Source organism: Aristolochia californica, unplaced genomic scaffold, assembly GCF_029961685.1.
Source record: "Aristolochia californica isolate CCGP_79_NKW_82.1479 unplaced genomic scaffold, dmAriCali1.0.hap1 SCAF_8, whole genome shotgun sequence".
NCBI lineage: Eukaryota > Viridiplantae > Streptophyta > Magnoliopsida > Piperales > Aristolochiaceae > Aristolochia > Aristolochia californica.
Window position 1 is genome coordinate 39966228 of NW_027182279.1, and position 18481 is coordinate 39984708.

The following is an 18481-nucleotide window of genomic DNA, read 5'->3' on the forward strand; positions in this document are numbered from 1 at the left end:
GAATCCCACAAAACCTGATCAGTTTCACACCATGCAGTTAATTAATGGTTTAATTCGGAAAAAGTCGGTAGAATAGATGTTTTCAATTATTTGTTAATGATATCTTTGTCACTCTTCTGGGTACAAGAATCTGTTGATCAGATTATATATTCTAAAAACTCTCCTTGTTCTACGCAACAAGGTTGACCTTCTCTAATCTCATGGAGAAGATAAAGAAGTATTCAATCTTTCCACAGAGAATGGGTCTAGAATGTAATGCAGAACCTAGAGTTTTTCCTTACCAGTCACCTTGAATCATCGACATCAACACGATAGTCGTAAATGGTGTCGTAAATGGTGGTCGCCATTAAAGCCGCAATAGGAGACATTTGGTGAATCTGCTAAAAGATGATTTTGGAAGAAATAAAATAGCCTGGGCATGCTTCCGACCAATCAGTCTGATAGAATAATCTACTGTAGCCGCTCCCAGATTTTGAAGTACTGCTGCATTGCCGTTCACCATTCTAACGATCAGGTCTCAGGTGAGCATCTGATATAATCTGATCACCATGAGAAAAAAAATAATCCACACGGTTCATTTACAGGGAGCTGTCAAATAGTCTTTTTGAAAAATGTTTAATTGTTGGAAGCCCAGATTGACGACTTGGTAATACCTGGTTTTCTCAAAGTTGCAGCAAGATTCTGAGAAAAATAACACTTATCCAGGATTTCAATGATAAGCAAGCGAGCAGATTAGCTCCTTGTAGTGGGGATTTTAACAAGAGCTCTTCCTGAATGAAAATGGGTCATGAATTCATAACAAGATAGGTATCCTATTCATTCTACTTTCAGAATTGGAAACATCTCAAGATGTGAAGGTTTTGGAAGCCATTGGCTGAATGATGGGGTGCTTTTAAAAATCTTGACCTGCAGCCTAGTACTCTTCAGCTGGTTTTCTCAAAATTGCAGCAAGATTCTGACAAAAAATAACACATATCCAGGATTTCAATGATCAGCAAGCAAGCAGATTAGCTGCTTGCAGTGGGGATTTTAACAAGAGCTGCTCCTGAATGAAAATGGGTCGTGAATTCATAACAAGATAGATATCCTACTCATTCTACTTTCAGAATTGGAAACATCTCAAGATGTGAAGGTTTTGGAAGCCATTGGCTGAATGATGGGTTGCTTTTGAAAATCTTGACTGTAGCCTGGTACTCTTCAGCTGCATCCTGCAAAGAAAACTAGATTTTATCTGGCTGAAATTTATTGGATACCTGATGCTACACTGAAACCAATTTTAGCAATGATCTTTGCCCTATTTCCTCAAGACCAGATGAAGTAAACATGAACAAGTATAAACAGTCATTACCTTCAATTCACGATAAGAAATTTTGTGCTCTAATCTAGTCGAGCGTCCATCTTGTAAAGAAATAAAAAGCTCCAGTAGTCGCCACCTAACATAGAAAATGTATAAAAAATATAAAAATTAAACAGAAGTTACTGAACATCATCAAATATTGCCCCGACCATGCTGGTAATCCACATAAATTTTCCACCACTCCACTACAAATAGGAAAAATTGAAGGCCACAAACTTTCTAGCTGGCTTCAGTCCCCAACATTTTTATCGGAATTTTGCAGTGCCAAGTAAAAGTCTACAAAGCTACACTAAGATTGATGTTTGACCTGTTGCCTCCAGAACTGGCCTTCATGGACAAGATTATCCTTCTACCACTCATTGGCAAAAATAAAGTTTGCCCTAATTCCAGATAAATAGGATTGCCGAAAGCATACCAAGGCACTCCAGCACTAAGATGAAATTTGTTAAAACAAGAATCATCAAATTGAAAGAAAAACATCATACTTGCATAAAGATGACATAGTAGAAGGGTATAGTGCCCCTTTTGCAGAGGTGCCTTGCTTTCTGCCAGTTGTTCCAAGAATTACCTCATGCAGACCAGATTTATTCCAACAAATAGAGTACCTGCAAATCGAAGAAAAAATCATAAAACATGCTTTTCTGTTTCTTATATTATGTGACAGGAAAATCACAACTGCCACTCAAGAAGTCTGAGATGCAAAAATTGTAGTACCCGCATGTTAAATTTGGGCAGTCTAAGACAAATTGTTGAAACCCCGTAGGAAGCACGGGACCCACCAATAACTGTGGCTGAAAGCAGTACAAACAGATTTTGATATTTTTTCATGGTGATTTCATCCTTCTACTGTACAACTTGTCAACATTTAACTTGACCCACACATGATACCTCGTTTAGTAAGAAAGGAACTGAAAGCTTCTTCGACACAGAGAGGATTCGTAAGTATATAGCTCGTTCCAAATGATTCTGTATGCTTTGTCCGTCAGAAGGAGCAGCTGGTGACTGGCCAATAGTTATAGAAGACAGATACACAGGCAGAAGAAAGTGAGACAGTAACGCTCCTGCAGTACAAACATGTAGAGTGCTGAAATTTTAGAAGCAGAACAAGTGATTCCCCAATTAAGTCTTAAAGTTTGATTTATTGATAAATATCCTTTAAATTAAGTTCATGAAATCATCTTGAAGTAGTACTTTAGAAGGAAAAGTAAATTCTTCTCCTAAAATCTAAAATAATAAAGCTTCAACAGATTTTGCTACACAAATTTCTTTTTCTCCTTTAAAGGATGAAAATCATATTAAGACGAAAAGGAGAAAATACAAAGGCCAAGGGGATAAAGATTGCACACAAAAGGAAAAGCGATAAAATTTAAGCCCCCCATGACAAGGGTGTTGGGAGGCACTAAAACATGCCAACAGCCTGCTGAATGGTTGGCAGTGTGAACCCAAGAAATGCAAAAGGAAAAATAGATATACTTATTCTTCTCAAAATAAATGCCTCTTCCAACCCACCTACCCCACCCCCATCCCCAGTGTGCTACTATACACATCTTGCTAACAAAGAAGCAACATTAGATCTCTCAGTTCACTAGGGATAAGTAAAATTTGTACTGGCTAACATGTGCATCTCTGGATGAAATTGTTATCTTTAATAAAGCAAGTGCCTCCCTCCCTTATGCCAGTTTTGTCATCTGGTTGAAGCAGATTGCTGGTTTCCAAGACACCACCTGATGCAGTCCCAAATGTAATTAAGGAGCAAGAGATGGGCCATGAAATGTCAAATGGAAAAGAGGTGGAACATGAACAATTTGAAGAACTTAAAGAAAAATCTGAGAAGAGAAGCTTTCAAAAAGTAAAGCCAAGAAGATCTCTTCGTATTACTGAGAAAGCAGCTTCTCAAATGATAGAATATTGAGATATTGTATCTTCACATTAGGCCAATAACTGCAAAGAGTTGGCTTCCTACATTTAAGGTATTTTGGTCAATTGTCTTCAGTTGACAGGCTTATTTATGTCTTATCTCTATTTTTAAGTTCTTAACTGATAGATGCATTAGTTATTAAGTTAAAAGGGGCATCTTTGTAGGGTTTACTACCCTAATCTTAAACCTCTCCCACACTTCAGTTACGAATTTTAAATGAAAGTTGTTGCTTTCCTCTCCAATCTGAATTCCTTCTCAGGTTAGGTTGGATTAACAAATCCTAAGACAAAATTACAACAATTCTTTCTAAGCCAAAGTCCAGTTGAAGTGCACACTTGCTGCATTTCTGTTTCCCCTACAGATCTGAAGTGCAGACGTGGTATTTAGAGTGTGCTTTCATTCCACGTCAACATCACCAACCCTTAACTTTGCCCTTAGGTCCCTCCTTCGAGTTTGCCTGAGTTCAGTGAGAGTTCATTGGGGAACCCCAGGCCTGCTGGAATTGAAGGTGTTATTTGGGACAGCGATGGTGTTGCTGTCATTCATCTCTTGAGTCCAATTGAGGCAGAAATCCATGTCGTCCTAGTGAACATGAAAATTTGCCTTCTAACAGCATCTCCACCTCCCCCCCCCCACACACACACACCTAATGTTAAAGGAGAGTCCTCAATTGTTATTAATTGAATGAAAGATCGCTCCCATCACCCCTGGAGATTGTAGGACTTGTATGATTGCAGATCTTTGTTTTTATTGTTCTATTTCTTAGCTGCAAAAATGCTAAATGCATCTGTTATGGTCCTGGGTTAAGTACTTGGTTTTCCGCTACCAGGCCGGTCTTTTGGGTAGTAGGTCGTGAGTTCGAATCCCCAAGGGGGCGACCTAACGGTGTCGCTAGAGTGGGCCGCCGTGGATGTCGGCTCGTAACAGAGGAGCTTGTTGAGCGTCAGCTCGTAAGAGCTTGAGGGCAAGCTCTTTCTCCAAGGGGTGTGTGATGTTATGGTCCTGGGTTAAGTACTTGGCTTTCTGCTACCTACCAGACCGGTTTTTTGGGTAGTATTGGTTAGGTACTTAACAACATCACTAAGGAGTCTCCAAGCATTCTTCCTGATAATTGAGGCTTGAGGTCATCTCTCTCCTACCCTCTTGCTTCTTCCTCTACTCTTTTTTTTTTTTTTTTTTTTTTTCCAGAAAGTGCAGAATTTTATTAAAAGAAGCTAAGCGCACTATACACCATCGAGGCTGAGAGAAAGCCTCAAGCCCACAAACAGACTGAAGAAACTTAAAGAGTTACAAGGAGAATTAGTAATAATCACGAGATTTTGCTGCATATGCCCCGTTCTCGCAAAGTGGTCAGCAAGCAAATTAGCCTTCTGAAGGACCTGGACAGCACAATTGGCATACCAGATGCCAATATCAATGTGCAAGAATTCTTGAGCAAATTGCCAGCTGAATTGGCTGTCACCTTTGGCCCATGAAATCACCAACTTAGAGTCACCCTTCACAATCACTAGGATAGAGTAATATCTGGTGTTTTTTCCTCTGCTCTTTATTAAAATTTCTCGTTGTTCGGTAAAAGAAAATTTTGATCTTGATAACTTAAGTGTGATCAGTTACAAAAATTATTTTCAAGTACTCACAAAGTCAAAGACATTTAAAATAAAACTAGCAGCTGCAAGCAATATGAAGCAAACCTTGAACTCCCACAATATTCCAGCGAGCTATCTTGTCAGAGCAGCTCATCGACAATGTTGTATCACCCCTACCCGGCTTCCTCTGCACCATTCCTAATGTTTCTGTATAACCTCCTGATATATTACTATAGTCGTTAATGACTTCAACAAAAAAAAATCCTTATATAAGATATCAAGAATTTCAAAAATGATAATGTGAACTCCACCTGTAGCTTCAACAAGTAAACTTAGTTATTTGAGTAATGCATCAATCTCTAATTGCATGTTTATTTTTACCCTCTGCTTTGTCTTGCTTCCAAGACCTCTTTTCCTTTTCCATATCCTTTAATGTAACAACATCTTTGACAGACAATTCAAAATCTTTCTCAAAAAAAAAATACTGGATTGCAAAAGAACTTTGAAACTATGGAGCACAACGAAAACATAGAACTTCCACCATCAATTGTCAAAACCAAAGTATCTTGCCCAGCACCCATCTGTAATGTCATTTGTTCCATCAAGGATAATGTACTCATCAACACCTGCATTTCACTAAACAATCCCATTCACCAGCCATCAACATGCTGGCTGGCTAAACAATGTCGGCATTACCAAACGATAAAAATAGTTCATTGAAAACCGCTGGCATTACCTAAATGTAAATAATGGAAAATCTTGTTATCAAAAAGAAAAAAAAAAGGATGGGAGGTTCCAGTAGCAATTAACATGGCTGGTTAGCAAGACCAAATGAAGGAGCCTTCATCGCATGCAAAAATGTAATGTCTTTTATTTATTTATTTATAAAGCAAACATACAATGTCTTGTCAAATAAGAGCCCTGTTCCTAACTTCGCCACTAGTGCATTTTTGGACAGTTCAGCAGTTGTTTGACAAGAAGCAATTAGTCTGGTGATACTCTTCACCAACAAAAGAGTTCCTTAGCAACACCGAAGTCCTCAGATGTCCCGTCCTTCTCAAGCTCCTTTTTTTTAATGGTTATTATGCATGAACGATACACCCCTTTTCCCCAGTGAGACTTGAATCCAAGATCTCACATCAACCGTCTCCCATGTGGCCAAGGCCCAATCCACATCCTTCTTAAGCTCATTCTACAGTTGCATCTAGTTTTTATGAATATTTGTCCGTTTTTCAAGTAAAGGTATCCAGATCTACTTCCAGAAGGCATTTTCTAGTCAAGCTCCAACTCAAGGCAGAAATGTGTTACCCAGAAATTAAAAATTACTTTGAATCAGTAAGAAAAAAAGATTAATAAATATATAGAAAGTAAAGCATTGCAAAACAAGAGGTAAATTCATAAAAAAAATGGAGAGAAAAGTACAACAAGCAAAAGGAGAAAATGAAATACACATGTAAACATAGAGCATGAGAACAAAGATAATGGAACGAAGTCTTCTACACCAAGGAGTTGTAAATAATACATTCTTAACCAAGGAATCAAAGAAGTAGCTGGAACTAACAGTGCAGGTTCAAGATGTTCAAAGACTCACAATCTCATTATAAATATGAAGTGTCAAAGAGGAGTATTCTTCCAGATGCTCTGATGTCAACCACCACATCCTACTCCACTATTAAGGATTCATATTAGTTGTCAACATTGATCTTGAAGCCATATAAGAAGGTAAAAAACTCCACTCCAGTGAAATCACACTCACCAAAAGGAGCACAGACATCCTATGGATTATCTCCAGACTGCATCAAAATTGAGCTTGAGGCTACACAATGGCGTGGAGGCCTTTGGAAGATACATTCCACCACAGAATCAAGTAGAGAAAACACTGCACTCCAATTACCCCTAATTATAGAGTTGAGAGTTGGCTAAATTAAAGAAGCTTACTAACCCAGAATTGAGTAAGATAGAGAACTCACTCAATACCATTGCCAGTTGCACAATTGCTTCCTTCAAAAAGTTCATTTTTTTAGCATTTTACACAACAACTCACAACAGTCAAAGAAATCTTCTAAATGACCTCCCTTGGTACCCACAGAATAATAAGCAAAGTGCTTCAAGAAACGATAGAAAAAGATCAGCAGCACCAGAGATAAAACTCACACTACAACACTCGCCACTAATGGCTTAGTGGCCCCATATTCAATGTCACAACCTCTTGTATTAAATTATCAGTGTCTAGAATTTCACTCTTTCCAGCACAGCAATCAAATATTGTATAAATGCCCTCTTCAGATTACCAGGTCATCATCCTGACATCTACTCATATGTATATATATATATATATATTGTAATAAGTATAGTCGTATATATAAATATTAGTCTTTCATTTAGTTGATATCTCTCTTTTTTAACTGTTTTATTTCCTCTTGTTTATCCGACAAAATCAAATTGGGATATCTGATTATCAGATACCTATATTTACTTTTCGGATTTCAGATTCCTGATACCTGTAATTGGATCAGATCCAGATCTTGCGATGTCCAGTCCAGATCTGGTCCATTTACAACCCTACTTCTAGGGGTTGTAGTTCTAATAGGAAAGCTTCACCTGAAGTATTATTGCTAACCCATAAATCCAGAAAGAACTTGGATGTCTGAAAAGCTTACCTGTAACACTGAAGGCCTTGCTCTTGGATTGTGAAGTCCCATCTGTTAAGGGTGCAGTGCTAATCAAGGTTGCTGGTGAGGCATCCCCACCTGAAATAATAGGTGGAAAATTCAGCTTTTTTTTTCTGTATTAATCAAAGCAAGTAGAGAGAAAAAAACAAATAACACAAGAACTTACAAGGCAACTGTGTAATATACAGATGTAACTTCCAGCCTAATTTCATTTGGTATTTTCCCTGTCTCATAACATCATTAGCATCCACACAGCTAAGGAAGCCTGTGATTTCATCAATTTGGATCTGTCCACTTCTATCATGTATATGATCACTGACAACATCATCCAGATGCTTAATTTCTGAATAGAGAAATCTGTTATAATCAAACGAATTTTTTAGCATGTGAAAAAAAAATATTCTTATATAATAAAACTTCTGTTTCTCCTTATAACAGAAGTGAAGAGATTGCTGTAATGATATAGGTAAGCATACACCTAGTCCTACAATAAATTTCGAGTATCCACCTGCCCTACATTTAGTAAATAACAAAACAAATTACTAGTGTAAGTTTAAAACTATACGGATGAAATATGAGCAAATAAATACCTAAGATAGCTTAAGTATGTCAATAAAAAAAAAGTGTAGATACATTGTTAAGAAATATGATGTAAGGGTATTTATGTCATTTTACTTTATGTACTTATGTTCCTCTTGAGTCTAGGTTTAAGTCTTACAGTCAGAGTAATATCCTGTTAGAAAGAAGGTTTACGTGATGTCTATGTAAAGAGGGGCATTTTTTACTTTTTACCATAAAAGTGAATAAGTGAGTAATAAGGATATTAGGGGTCAAATTCTGATCCCTAACAAGACTGCCAGACTTGCAGAGGTTTTCTTCTCCCTTCTCTCTATCTGAATCTTCTTTCTCTATCTTCAATTTAAACATCATTAGTGACCGATTTTGACATATGCAAATGAAAACCTTAAAAGAGATCTCCTAGCAATAATTTCAGCATGAGAATCATTGACAATGTCTCCATGTGCACTCAGGAGTGACCCTCCAAGACATTTGGTTCCAGTTCCCATAGCCACAACATGCAAATCTGTAGGAAAAGACAAAGCAAAAACTATAAGACAGTTCCTATCACCAAGATGACATATATATATTGCAGCAGCAAAAAGTCCATAATTTTCGCATTTTAAAAGTGATTAGGATATGGTTTCTGTTATTTCCCAGACAAATGAATATTTTAAATGATTTAATTGCATTTATTGAAAAAACATTTAAGTGCCAATTCAACGAGTGTAAATTTCTTAACCTCACCAAGATTGGAAGAAATAAAAAAACTCTTTTCAGTAAATATTTGAAGCTGAAAAAAGACATATATTAACCTCACAGAAGAAAACTAGAATCAATCAGGAATTTCAGTAACGTTAAAATCCCAAAGGCAAAGGAAAAAAAAAGTTTCCACAAACTCTAAAGACACGTGCCCAAAGAAAGTGATGCCATTGTTTCCAGCATGAAGAAGAAGAAAATTTATTTGGGCAAGCAGACCATGGAAACAGTCAAGAAAGTATCCCCATGAAAACAAACATCCTATAAACCTACCATAAAAATTGTTATACGCAAATAAAGAATGACAGTCATGAGAAATCTTTTCAACTGGAAATTTGTACAACCTGACAATAAATAGATAAACTGGTTGGTACATCACATCGACTCGACCAATTACAAAATTTGAATTGTCTTATGAGTATCTCCAGATCATAGCACAAAAAACAAAGCAAATGAATGTCATTCTCATGCATTGTGGACCAAGTCAACATACTTAAAAAGGAAAAAGAAGAAGAATTTAATTTGATCTGTTGCATGGGAAAAGCCCCACATTGATAATGTTAAGAAACATTATTGATTCTAGGGCAGAGCAATAGGCCTCCTAAGTGGTCAATCATTTTGGGATGGAACCAGGCTCCAATAAAAGTATTAGAGCAGGATGTGTGCATGGGCGAAGGCCCAGTTTGTGCTCTATTGAGAGCTTGTGTGCTGAGCTCCATTGGGAGTTTGTGCACGCCTCTTAGGTCCATTAGTAAGCCTTAACATGAGAGGGAGTGTTGAGTGGGAAAGTCCCACATTGATAAATGTTAAGAAATGTTATTGGGTTATAAAACTGAGCAATGAGCCTCCTGTGTGGTTAGTCATTTTGGAATGGGACCTACCTCAATCCAACATGACCATTAAAGAAAAAACTTGGGAAAGCATATGCAGTTCAGAAATTTCTACCAAATTGTTCACATTATTATATTCAACTTTTAATGAGAGAGATGCACTTCCACTATTCAAACAAAGATAAGAGTTGTGTGCTTCCAAAACATACAGAAACATACACAAAAGTGGTTAGGCTGATGTGCTTTTACCTTGAGAAGGAGAAGAAAGAAGAAATGCAGCTAGAACAGTACTCTCTCGGCCTTGAGGTTTTCCTTTCTTTGGAAGAGAATAGTATAGCGAAAAAACCGCTTCTGAAACCCTTTCCCCCCACCCTTTTGCAGCTTCTAAATCAAAAGCCATGTTTGGGTCCAAACACATCTGTAAGACTCTTACTCTTAAGTGCAAGCAATCCTATATTTTAGGCAAAGTACAACTAATGAACCACCTTAGAAAAACATTCTGGCCATAACTGCCAATCTGCAATTGGAAAGATATACACTCAGGATCACAATACAGTTAAAAAAATTCTAGCAGGAGGAGAGAATCATACAAGAATGACCAAAATTGCCAGTAAACTTGAGGTGTTGATGAGAGAGATTACACATAAACATATTTCTTTAGAACATAAACATACTTAATATATCACACATATCACAAAAAGAGATAAATTAACCCCTATAACAAAGGTTTTTTAAAGCAAAACCGGATGAAAGATAACCATTGAAGTATCAAAATTTATTAGACAAAAGAAACTGCGTTTTATTCTCTATAAACAGAAATTTAAAAAAAAAAGACAAAAAACAAAAAAGTTAAGATAAAGAGACAAGTAAATAATTGGTGAAATAATAACTCAAATCTTACAAGCAGGAAGATAACAAGGAAAACGTTGGTCATTTCAAAGTCTAGCTGTTTGAATGGCCTCCCCAAGACAATTTAATTATCATTGTAAGATAGAAGAAAGAGAACCTCTGTATTGGTATAAACAATCCATTTACTTCAGTCTCCTATAGCCCTTCAATTTTGAGATCAGATGAACATAATGTCCCTTCTCTACCATTTCTCCTACAATCTCATTTGCTTCAAATAATCTTCCAACATTAGGAAGATTTCCCATCAGTGTACTGTACACAGAAAAGTTTGGGTTACCTCCTCTAAACTCCATGTCCTTGAGCAGGAACTGAGCCTCTTTGAATTTCCTAGCAATACAAAGTCCACAGATCATTGAGTTATAAGTGAAAACATTTGGAAGTTTTCCTTTGATAATCATTTCTTCAAATATTATTTGAGCCTTCTCTAGTTCACCTGCCACAGTATAGCTTGTTATCTTGACTGTGTAACACACCACATCTAGTTTGCACCCCTTTTTAATCATCTCATCAAAGAAGTACTTGCAAGCATCCAAATTTCCAGCCCAACTAAGCCCATCAATTAATGCTGTGAAATGAATAGAACTTGGGGGGAATCCCACCTCTTCCGTGTTATTAAGGAGGTTAAGTGCGGTCAATGTTCTGTCACCTTCCCCAAGTACATGAAGGAGTATATTGTAAGTATGGAGATCTGGGCTCAACCCATTTTGACCCATTTCATCAAGCAACCTTTGAAACTCATCCAACTTACCCAATTGATACTTTGCACAAAAGCACATTATGTTTGAGAATATTCGGGGAATGCCCATCTAGTAACATTTGTTGGTAAACCCATTCAATCAATCTATACTGATTAACAATAAGAAGAGTGTGGAGAACGTATTGATGGACTGTTTATAAGGCCGACAATTAAATGTCTGGGACGTATTCCAGGAGATTTTGGATATTGTATCTTCTTTTTCATGTATTTGGTTTCACATTTCGAGATTTACAAATTCGGCAGCAGATATGCTTGCCAAGGAGGGAGCTTTCCTGCAATCTCTCGTTGTAAGGGATTTGCTCCCTCCGCCTTTGTAATTTTTTCTTTTTCTTTTTCTTTTAATAAAAATACATCTTCATAAAAATAAAAAAAACTGTCCTAGCTGTAGTGGGAACTCCATTCTCAATCATCTCCTCCACTAGTCTCCACATGGCCTTGAACTCTTCACAATCAACAAAGAGTTTCAGTATTAGGTTATAACTGTTTGATGTATGCGTGTAATGCACCTGACTCCCAGACCAGACAAAGAACATATAACCTAATTTTGCACATCGAGACTTATTTGTGTGGTTTATAGAATTCGATATCCTAATTTAAATTCATCTGAGTAGAGTATTCGACATTTTAATCTCCATTTCACTAAGAATTGATCTGGCATCGATCCAGGCCCATCTTATTGTAATATACAAAATATTAAGTCCACTTCAGTATTAGTTTCTTCTGAAAATCTCCAGCGAGGGGAGTGATCATCGAAAGAATCACACTCATCAGTTTCTCCATGGATACCCCTTCCCTCTGTTGGAAACCCCAAAAGTTTTACAACTGGTTGTGAGCTCCCTCGCAGAAGTAAATAAGGGTCCAATCCTTCGCATCTATCCTTGGAACAATCACCAATGGACACAAAGCCAGTTTTATTTCTCGTATCATCTCTGCCAACTAAAGCAAAAGCTCCTAACTTTCAGACGGGACCTTCAACAGGAACGCATAACTAGGTTCATGACAAGAAAACTTCAGGCATTCGCCAGTTTTCATCATTCATATATCCTAAAAACCATTGACTATGCCGAAAAAGACTTCTTCGCTCAAATGGGTAGAATAAGGAAGCAGGACAACATCAGAAGCTCTATTAAAATCGGGATTACCTTCGTAAGTAAAATGGGCGTAACGAAATGGGAGAGAAGAACTCGAAATTGAGACAGAAGAGAAGGACGTAGTCGACAGAAACTCAAGCAAACGGAAACACATTCCGACAGCCGGCTCGGAGGTAGCCAGTCAAATCGATAGAGAGTGAGAATGACATTATTATTATTATTATTATTTTGTCTGCGATAAGGGGAGGAGGTCATACCTCAAATTTATCGAGTTATCCCCCGGAGGATTCCAATCGATCTTCCGGGTGCGAGGGCTCGTGAACCTCTGTATCAGTCTTCACTGAGAGATAACGGCTGCTAACTGCTGTCCATCCTATTCGATGGGAATTGAAGAATGGCATTGGGTCGGGTTTCGTGGGAAACCAAATCCGATCCGATCTGACCCGACCCGATAAACTCAAGTTTGGACTTTAAATTGATTTTTTTTTAAATAATTAAATTTAACAAATTAATTAATTAATTATCTAATTTTTAAAAAATTAAGAGTTTACCGTTGTTGTACCGTATACCAAATAGGCTTCTACCTTTCCGTTCCGGTGATGACGTTTCCTATTGGGGAGTCTTGAGAATTTGGTATTCGAGACGAACGAGGACTCGCCGATTCTTTTTTCTATTGATTGATTTTATCCTGTGAGCCGTCTGGTGTGGTGGGCGCTTGCTGGGGACGACGATGCCCTCCTTCAAAGCGCCATTCAATTGCTCTGCCGTCAAGTTCAGCCCCTATTACGAGAACCGTCTCGCCGTCGGCACCGCCCAGAACTTCGGGATTGTCGGCAACGGCGCCGTCCACGTGCTGGACCTCACCCCCGGCGCTGCCATAGCTCCCGTCGTCGCCTTCAATACCAACGACGGCGTCTACGACGTTGCCTTCGCCGAGGACAACGACAACCTCGTTGTTGCCGCCATCGCCGACGGCAGCGTGAAGCTATGGGACATCGCCCGCCCCCCCTCCGCCAATCCCATCTGCTCTATGAACGAGCACACCCAGGAGGTTCAATCCGTCGATTACAACCCTGTCCGCAAAGACTCCTTCCTCACCGCCTCTTGGGATGACACCGTCAAGCTCTGGGCCATCGATCGGCCCGTCTCGATCCGCACTTTCAAGGAGCACGCTTACTGCGTCTATGCTGCCGTCTGGAACCCTCGTCATGCTGACGTATTCGCTTCCGTATCCGGTGACTGCACTGTCCGCATCTGGGATGTCCGAGAGCCAGCATCCACAATTGTCTTCCCTGCGCACGAGATGGAGATTCTCTCCTGCGACTGGAACAAGTATGACGACTGCATTGTGGCTACCGCTTCTGTAGATAGGTCCATCAAGGTCTGGGATGTCAGGAGCTTCCGTGTCCCCATGGCCGTGCTCAATGGCCACACTTTTCCGGTGAAGAAAATTAAGTTCTCGCCACACAAGCGGAACTTTATGGTTTCTTGCTCCTATGATATGACCGTCTGTATGTGGGACTACCAAGTCGAGGATGCGCTGGTTTGGCGTTATGATCATCACACTGAATTTGTGGTGGGTATTGATTTGAACTCTTTTGTTGAAGGCCTTATGGCCAGCTGTGGTTGGGATGAGCTAGTTTATGTGTGGCAGCATGGGACTGACCCCCGAGCTTTATAAATTAATTGGCTTCGTTTGCAGATGAAGGGGTAGATTACTTGCTGGTATGTGCTCTGTTGTTTTTTTAACGTAGAACAGAACTTTTAGAATGTTTGTGCAAGTTGAAGAAATTCAAATCCAAGTTAGCCGTGTACAACCAATAAATTAATAAACAAGTGATGATATTGAAATTTATCATTCTAAGGCCGATTTCTTTTAATTTTATTGTATGTATTGGTATTGTGAGTCTGATAACGAATGCTTCGTTCTGGTGTGAAATTGATCAGTAACTCTGAAAATGTGGATCTGTCTGAAATTCTCCAAAAAAGTTATTTTTTATTTTTTGTTGAGGTAGCTCGGAAGAATTCTCTTTGGAGAAGAAGATCACTGAGACAAATTTTCCTGAAAAATTGGACTTGGAAAAAGCACAAATATGAAACGTGTAATACGTTCTGAATTTATTTGTATGCAGTATCTTATACAAACAGATAGACAGGTAAGTTATCTCCAATTTGTTTTCTGCCCATGTCTATGTGACCATTGAGCCAAAAGCCCAAGTTAATGCACTCCAGATGAATTGCTAAATACAAATGTCTTTCTCCATTTCTATGACTAAGGCTGAAATCTGAATTAATAAATTACTTGTACTTTGTAATGTTATGCAAATTTTAAGCTCTTGAGTAGGTAATTTGAGAAAGTTTTTCCTATTAAGAAGCTAGTACTGGTATTGATAAGTTAATCAGTTAATAACTATGTAATTCAAAACACACTACGAGCTAAAGTTTCTCAAATATGCAAGCATAATAAGGACTATATCAGTTATTTGCTTGTAGGAGGTTTCTTTCAAAGGAAGGGATTTGCTTGCGTGTAAGAAGAGTTTTTCCTTTATTTTTCAGTTCATAGCTCAGTTTTATGTACCACAATCAGCACTAGTGCCCATTTCTGTTAACTTTTTTTTTTTTCACATCAGATGACAAAGAACCACTTTAAACTTATTAATTTGGGGCTTTTGACATTCTTCCACTAACTTGTGAATGGTTTCATGTGCTGTGCTTTTGTCTCACTCTCATAATAAAATTTACCATTCTTGATTAATTGGAGCACACTGAAATGTTTTTACTTTACTGTTATTTTATTTGATTTTATTTGGAAAATCAAGGTTTTAATATAGCATGACTGAACTTGTGCCAGAAGTATAAGCTGTCCAACCTTAGAGCAGAATGTCTTTGAATATGTATAGCACCGTTTGATAAGTGCCAAAACCTAGTGGCCTCCTGGAAAGATCAATGAGACAAGTATGCCATGCAATTATGACCAGCAGATGGTTTCTGAATAGAATTTCTTTTTTATTAAATTCTTTTCTTGCATTGGTGATGTCAATTGGTAAGGTCTAAAGAAACTGATACAGCATAAGGTGGCAAACCTGAAATATGCACCAAACTGCTTTCTAAACCATAGAGAGCTACAAACCACCTTACACAGTCATTAGAAGCAACCATGATGGCTGAGCTCCATGGCCTCCTTAATGGGTTTTGTATCTTTAGGGATCATTGTAGCAGCCCTATCCACATTGAGGAGGACTCCAAAGTCGTGATTGGATGGTGTGCTCACTCTTCCGCTCCCCCCCCCCCCCCCCCCCCCCCCCTATGGCGCCATTGGGATACCTTTTTTGAGATTATGGATATTGTAGCCCTTTATAATTGTATTTGGTATACATAGTGGTATCGTATGAAGAAAATTCTGACATCCCGAGATCCGCTAATTCTATTGCCGATGTTCTTGCTAAGCAGGAAGCTTTCCTTCAATCCCTTGTTGTTAGGGGTTTGCTCCCTTGAGCTTCTGTTTATTTGTTCTCTCATTTAATAAAAAGATCATTTTTCCAAAAAAAAAAAAAAGATTCTTTAGAAGCTGCACTTTTTTTTTACACTCTTTTATTTTTTTTATTTTTTGACACTCTTTAGAAGCAGCACTTTTGAAATTGAATTTACTTCAATGACATTTGATAAAGCTGTCATTTGCCTTCAAGTAATAATACTTAGTGAGGAAAATGACTGTTTTCTTCTTTTAGTTGAATTGGTTATGGAAAGTCCTCTTACTATTGCACTAATTTAAATATTTGTGACTTTCCTTTGCCTCAGTAGATGTAGTAGTTAATGAAGTTTCATCCCTTCTAGTTCTTATTTTCCTTCCACTGAATGTTTTTTTTTTAGATGTAGGCTTAATGTTTAAACTATTCTAAAAGAAGCCACATTTTTTAATTACTTCTAAAGATGACCAGTATTTCAATTTTTTTGGTCAAATAAGGGCTCACAAATTAATCCTAAGTCAGTCGGAAAGAGGTCTCAGAGGATGCTAAAAATGATCATTTTGTTTCATGTTCCTCACATTCTAAAATTAACTTTTACTACTGAATTTCTAACTTTGCCCTTACTCTTGGCTATTGGGTCATTGGAACAGTGCATTTCTTGAGAACCACTGTCATGCCTTAGTTTGTCCTCTTTTGATATGGCCAATTTTTTTGTCCATTATTGGCTTAAATGAAATTTGGGTCCTCATTCAGGAAATCTTTCCTTCAATGCTTCATTCATCATCCTTGTGCTTGTCAAGCATGTTTCTTTTATTACTGAAAAGAAAAGGATAAAGATAAGAAAAACAATCAAGATACAATCAAGATCAAGAGAGATGATGGAACACTCCTTAGCTAAAGCATCTGGAATATTATTAGGAGCTGTCACCATGTGCTGCCAGGGTGAGAGGAAGATGGATCCCTGATCTCTTCGCAGACATAACCAAATCTCCATGTCGGGAGGAGGGGGTTGTTCGTGAATTGATCCTTCATCCAACTGATGACTACTGCCATGTTGCCTCAATTCCTTTCAAAAGATCCTTAACCTCAGCCTCAACTGAATCTCCTGTAGCCATTGGACCTGAAAAGTATAAGTTATATAGAGCTGTCATGGTCCCTTATCACCTTTGCAGTGCTAGCTGAACCAGGATTCTAAGTGAACTACTATTGAAGTTAAGTTTAAGTTATTCCTGTTAGGGAATAGTCCCACATGGATTACTGAGTACAAAGATCTTGAGTTTATTAGCTGGAAAAAAGGTTTTCTAAGTTGGCTAGTCATTTTGGGATGGGCCTTAGACCCAACTTAACATGGTATCAGAGCAGGTACTCATATGTAGGCCTGCACCTAAAAACTATCTACTTGTAGAGCCACAAAAGAGAACCTACATCTATCTACACGTGAGGGGAAGTGTTAAGGAATAGTCCCACATGGATTACTGAGTACAAAGATCTTGAGTTTATTAGCTGGAAAAAAGGTTTCCTAAGTTGGCTAGTCATTTTGGGATGGGCCTTGGACCCAACTTAACAATTCCAATACCGGCGGACCACCAGCTGATGAGCTGAGGTGGTGCTTGAGAGTAAAATGTAGCCACTACCTTCCAATGATTTTTTATGGTTGAGAGGGGCCAAGGAGGGAGCCCCTTCTACATGTGGGCCAGAACCGGATTTCACAGAATTACTTCTCCATTAACCTTCCTACAAGGGGATCCCTGTTAAACTGTTCTGCTATTTTGTGAACCAAAGACTGCAGCATAGTTGCTAGTCAAAGGACCTTGCTAGTGGCTGGAAATTTCAGTGGAATGCACTGTTCTAAGAACTCCATAGCAAGGGGAGCAAAGTTGGAGTCCAAACTTATTGAAAACAGTGATCCATATTGTGAAGCTAAAAGGACATTGCTGCAACAGATGATCTATTGTTTTCTCTCAGTCATTGCAAAGTTTGTGTTAAATGTAGTGTAAGGTGCATTTTGGTTATTTTACATGTTCTGTGAATCTCAGTGTGAGTGTCATTATGTTCAGTATGTTCAGATGTGTCTATGGTCCAGTTTTGTTATTGTTTGGACGTATAGTTATGGAGTTATAAGGAGTTATTTGTAAGAGGGGTAAGAGGTCGTTGTCTCTCAAAATCACTTAAGTGAATAAGAGGAAAGGGTGTCGGTTTTAGAACCCCATTGAGAGCAGTTTACACGTTCTCTTCCAGCACTTCTCCTTCTCTCATCTTCTTCCTCTCTTCCCTTGTATCTCTATTTCTTATCATTTCACAGTTTGCATAAGGAGTTGACTATTGGACCTCCTCTATTGGTCAAGCATGTTGAGGGAGCAAGTTGGATCAGCAATCCATACTAATGCCTTAGTTGAACTTGGAAGGTGACAACAGCACAAATAGCAGAAGTGTTTATAGTTCACCCTATTACACTATGTATTTTCCCTTACTAAGCTTGTTGTCACAGTATCATGGTAGCTAGATGCATAGCATTTGACAATAGGGCACCTGCTGGATCTGTTAGCACTGCAACATGGTCTAAATAACACTTTAACT

The 18481-nt window shown here is 38.3% G+C and overlaps 2 protein-coding genes and 1 pseudogene across 4 annotated transcripts; 1 reads left to right on the plus strand and 2 right to left on the minus strand.

Moving 5' to 3' along the window:
- Positions 1 to 128: 128 nt before the first annotated feature.
- LOC137939023 (tRNA-specific adenosine deaminase TAD1) lies at positions 129 to 12783 on the minus strand. 3 transcript variants are annotated; one of them, XR_011109919.1, is made up of 12 exons: positions 12695 to 12783; positions 9930 to 10197; positions 8497 to 8617; positions 7700 to 7890; positions 7522 to 7611; positions 4967 to 5080; positions 2246 to 2418; positions 2072 to 2148; positions 1843 to 1962; positions 1349 to 1433; positions 654 to 1208; positions 129 to 539 (listed from the first exon to the last, which is right to left on the minus strand). XR_011109919.1 is itself a non-coding variant. In XM_068784185.1 (11 exons), the coding sequence occupies exons 2-11, from the start codon at positions 10096 to 10098 to the stop codon at positions 1103 to 1105; spliced, it is 1239 nt and encodes a 412-aa protein (XP_068640286.1). In that variant the 5' UTR covers positions 10099 to 10197; positions 12695 to 12783; the 3' UTR covers positions 129 to 1102. The 3 variants fall into 3 exon arrangements, 2 of the variants coding, with proteins under 2 accessions (XP_068640286.1, XP_068640285.1); XM_068784185.1 differs by having other exon boundaries at positions 129 to 1201; XM_068784184.1 differs by having other exon boundaries at positions 129 to 1208.
- LOC137938532 (pentatricopeptide repeat-containing protein At3g60050-like) lies at positions 10712 to 12591 on the minus strand (annotated as a pseudogene).
- A 278-nt stretch (positions 12784 to 13061) lies between the features above and the next one.
- Positions 13062 to 14438, plus strand: LOC137939165 (peroxisome biogenesis protein 7). The gene has a single exon (XM_068784377.1). The coding sequence runs from the start codon at positions 13168 to 13170 to the stop codon at positions 14116 to 14118; it is 951 nt and encodes a 316-aa protein (XP_068640478.1). The 5' UTR covers positions 13062 to 13167; the 3' UTR covers positions 14119 to 14438.
- The last annotated feature ends 4043 nt before the right edge of the window (positions 14439 to 18481 follow it).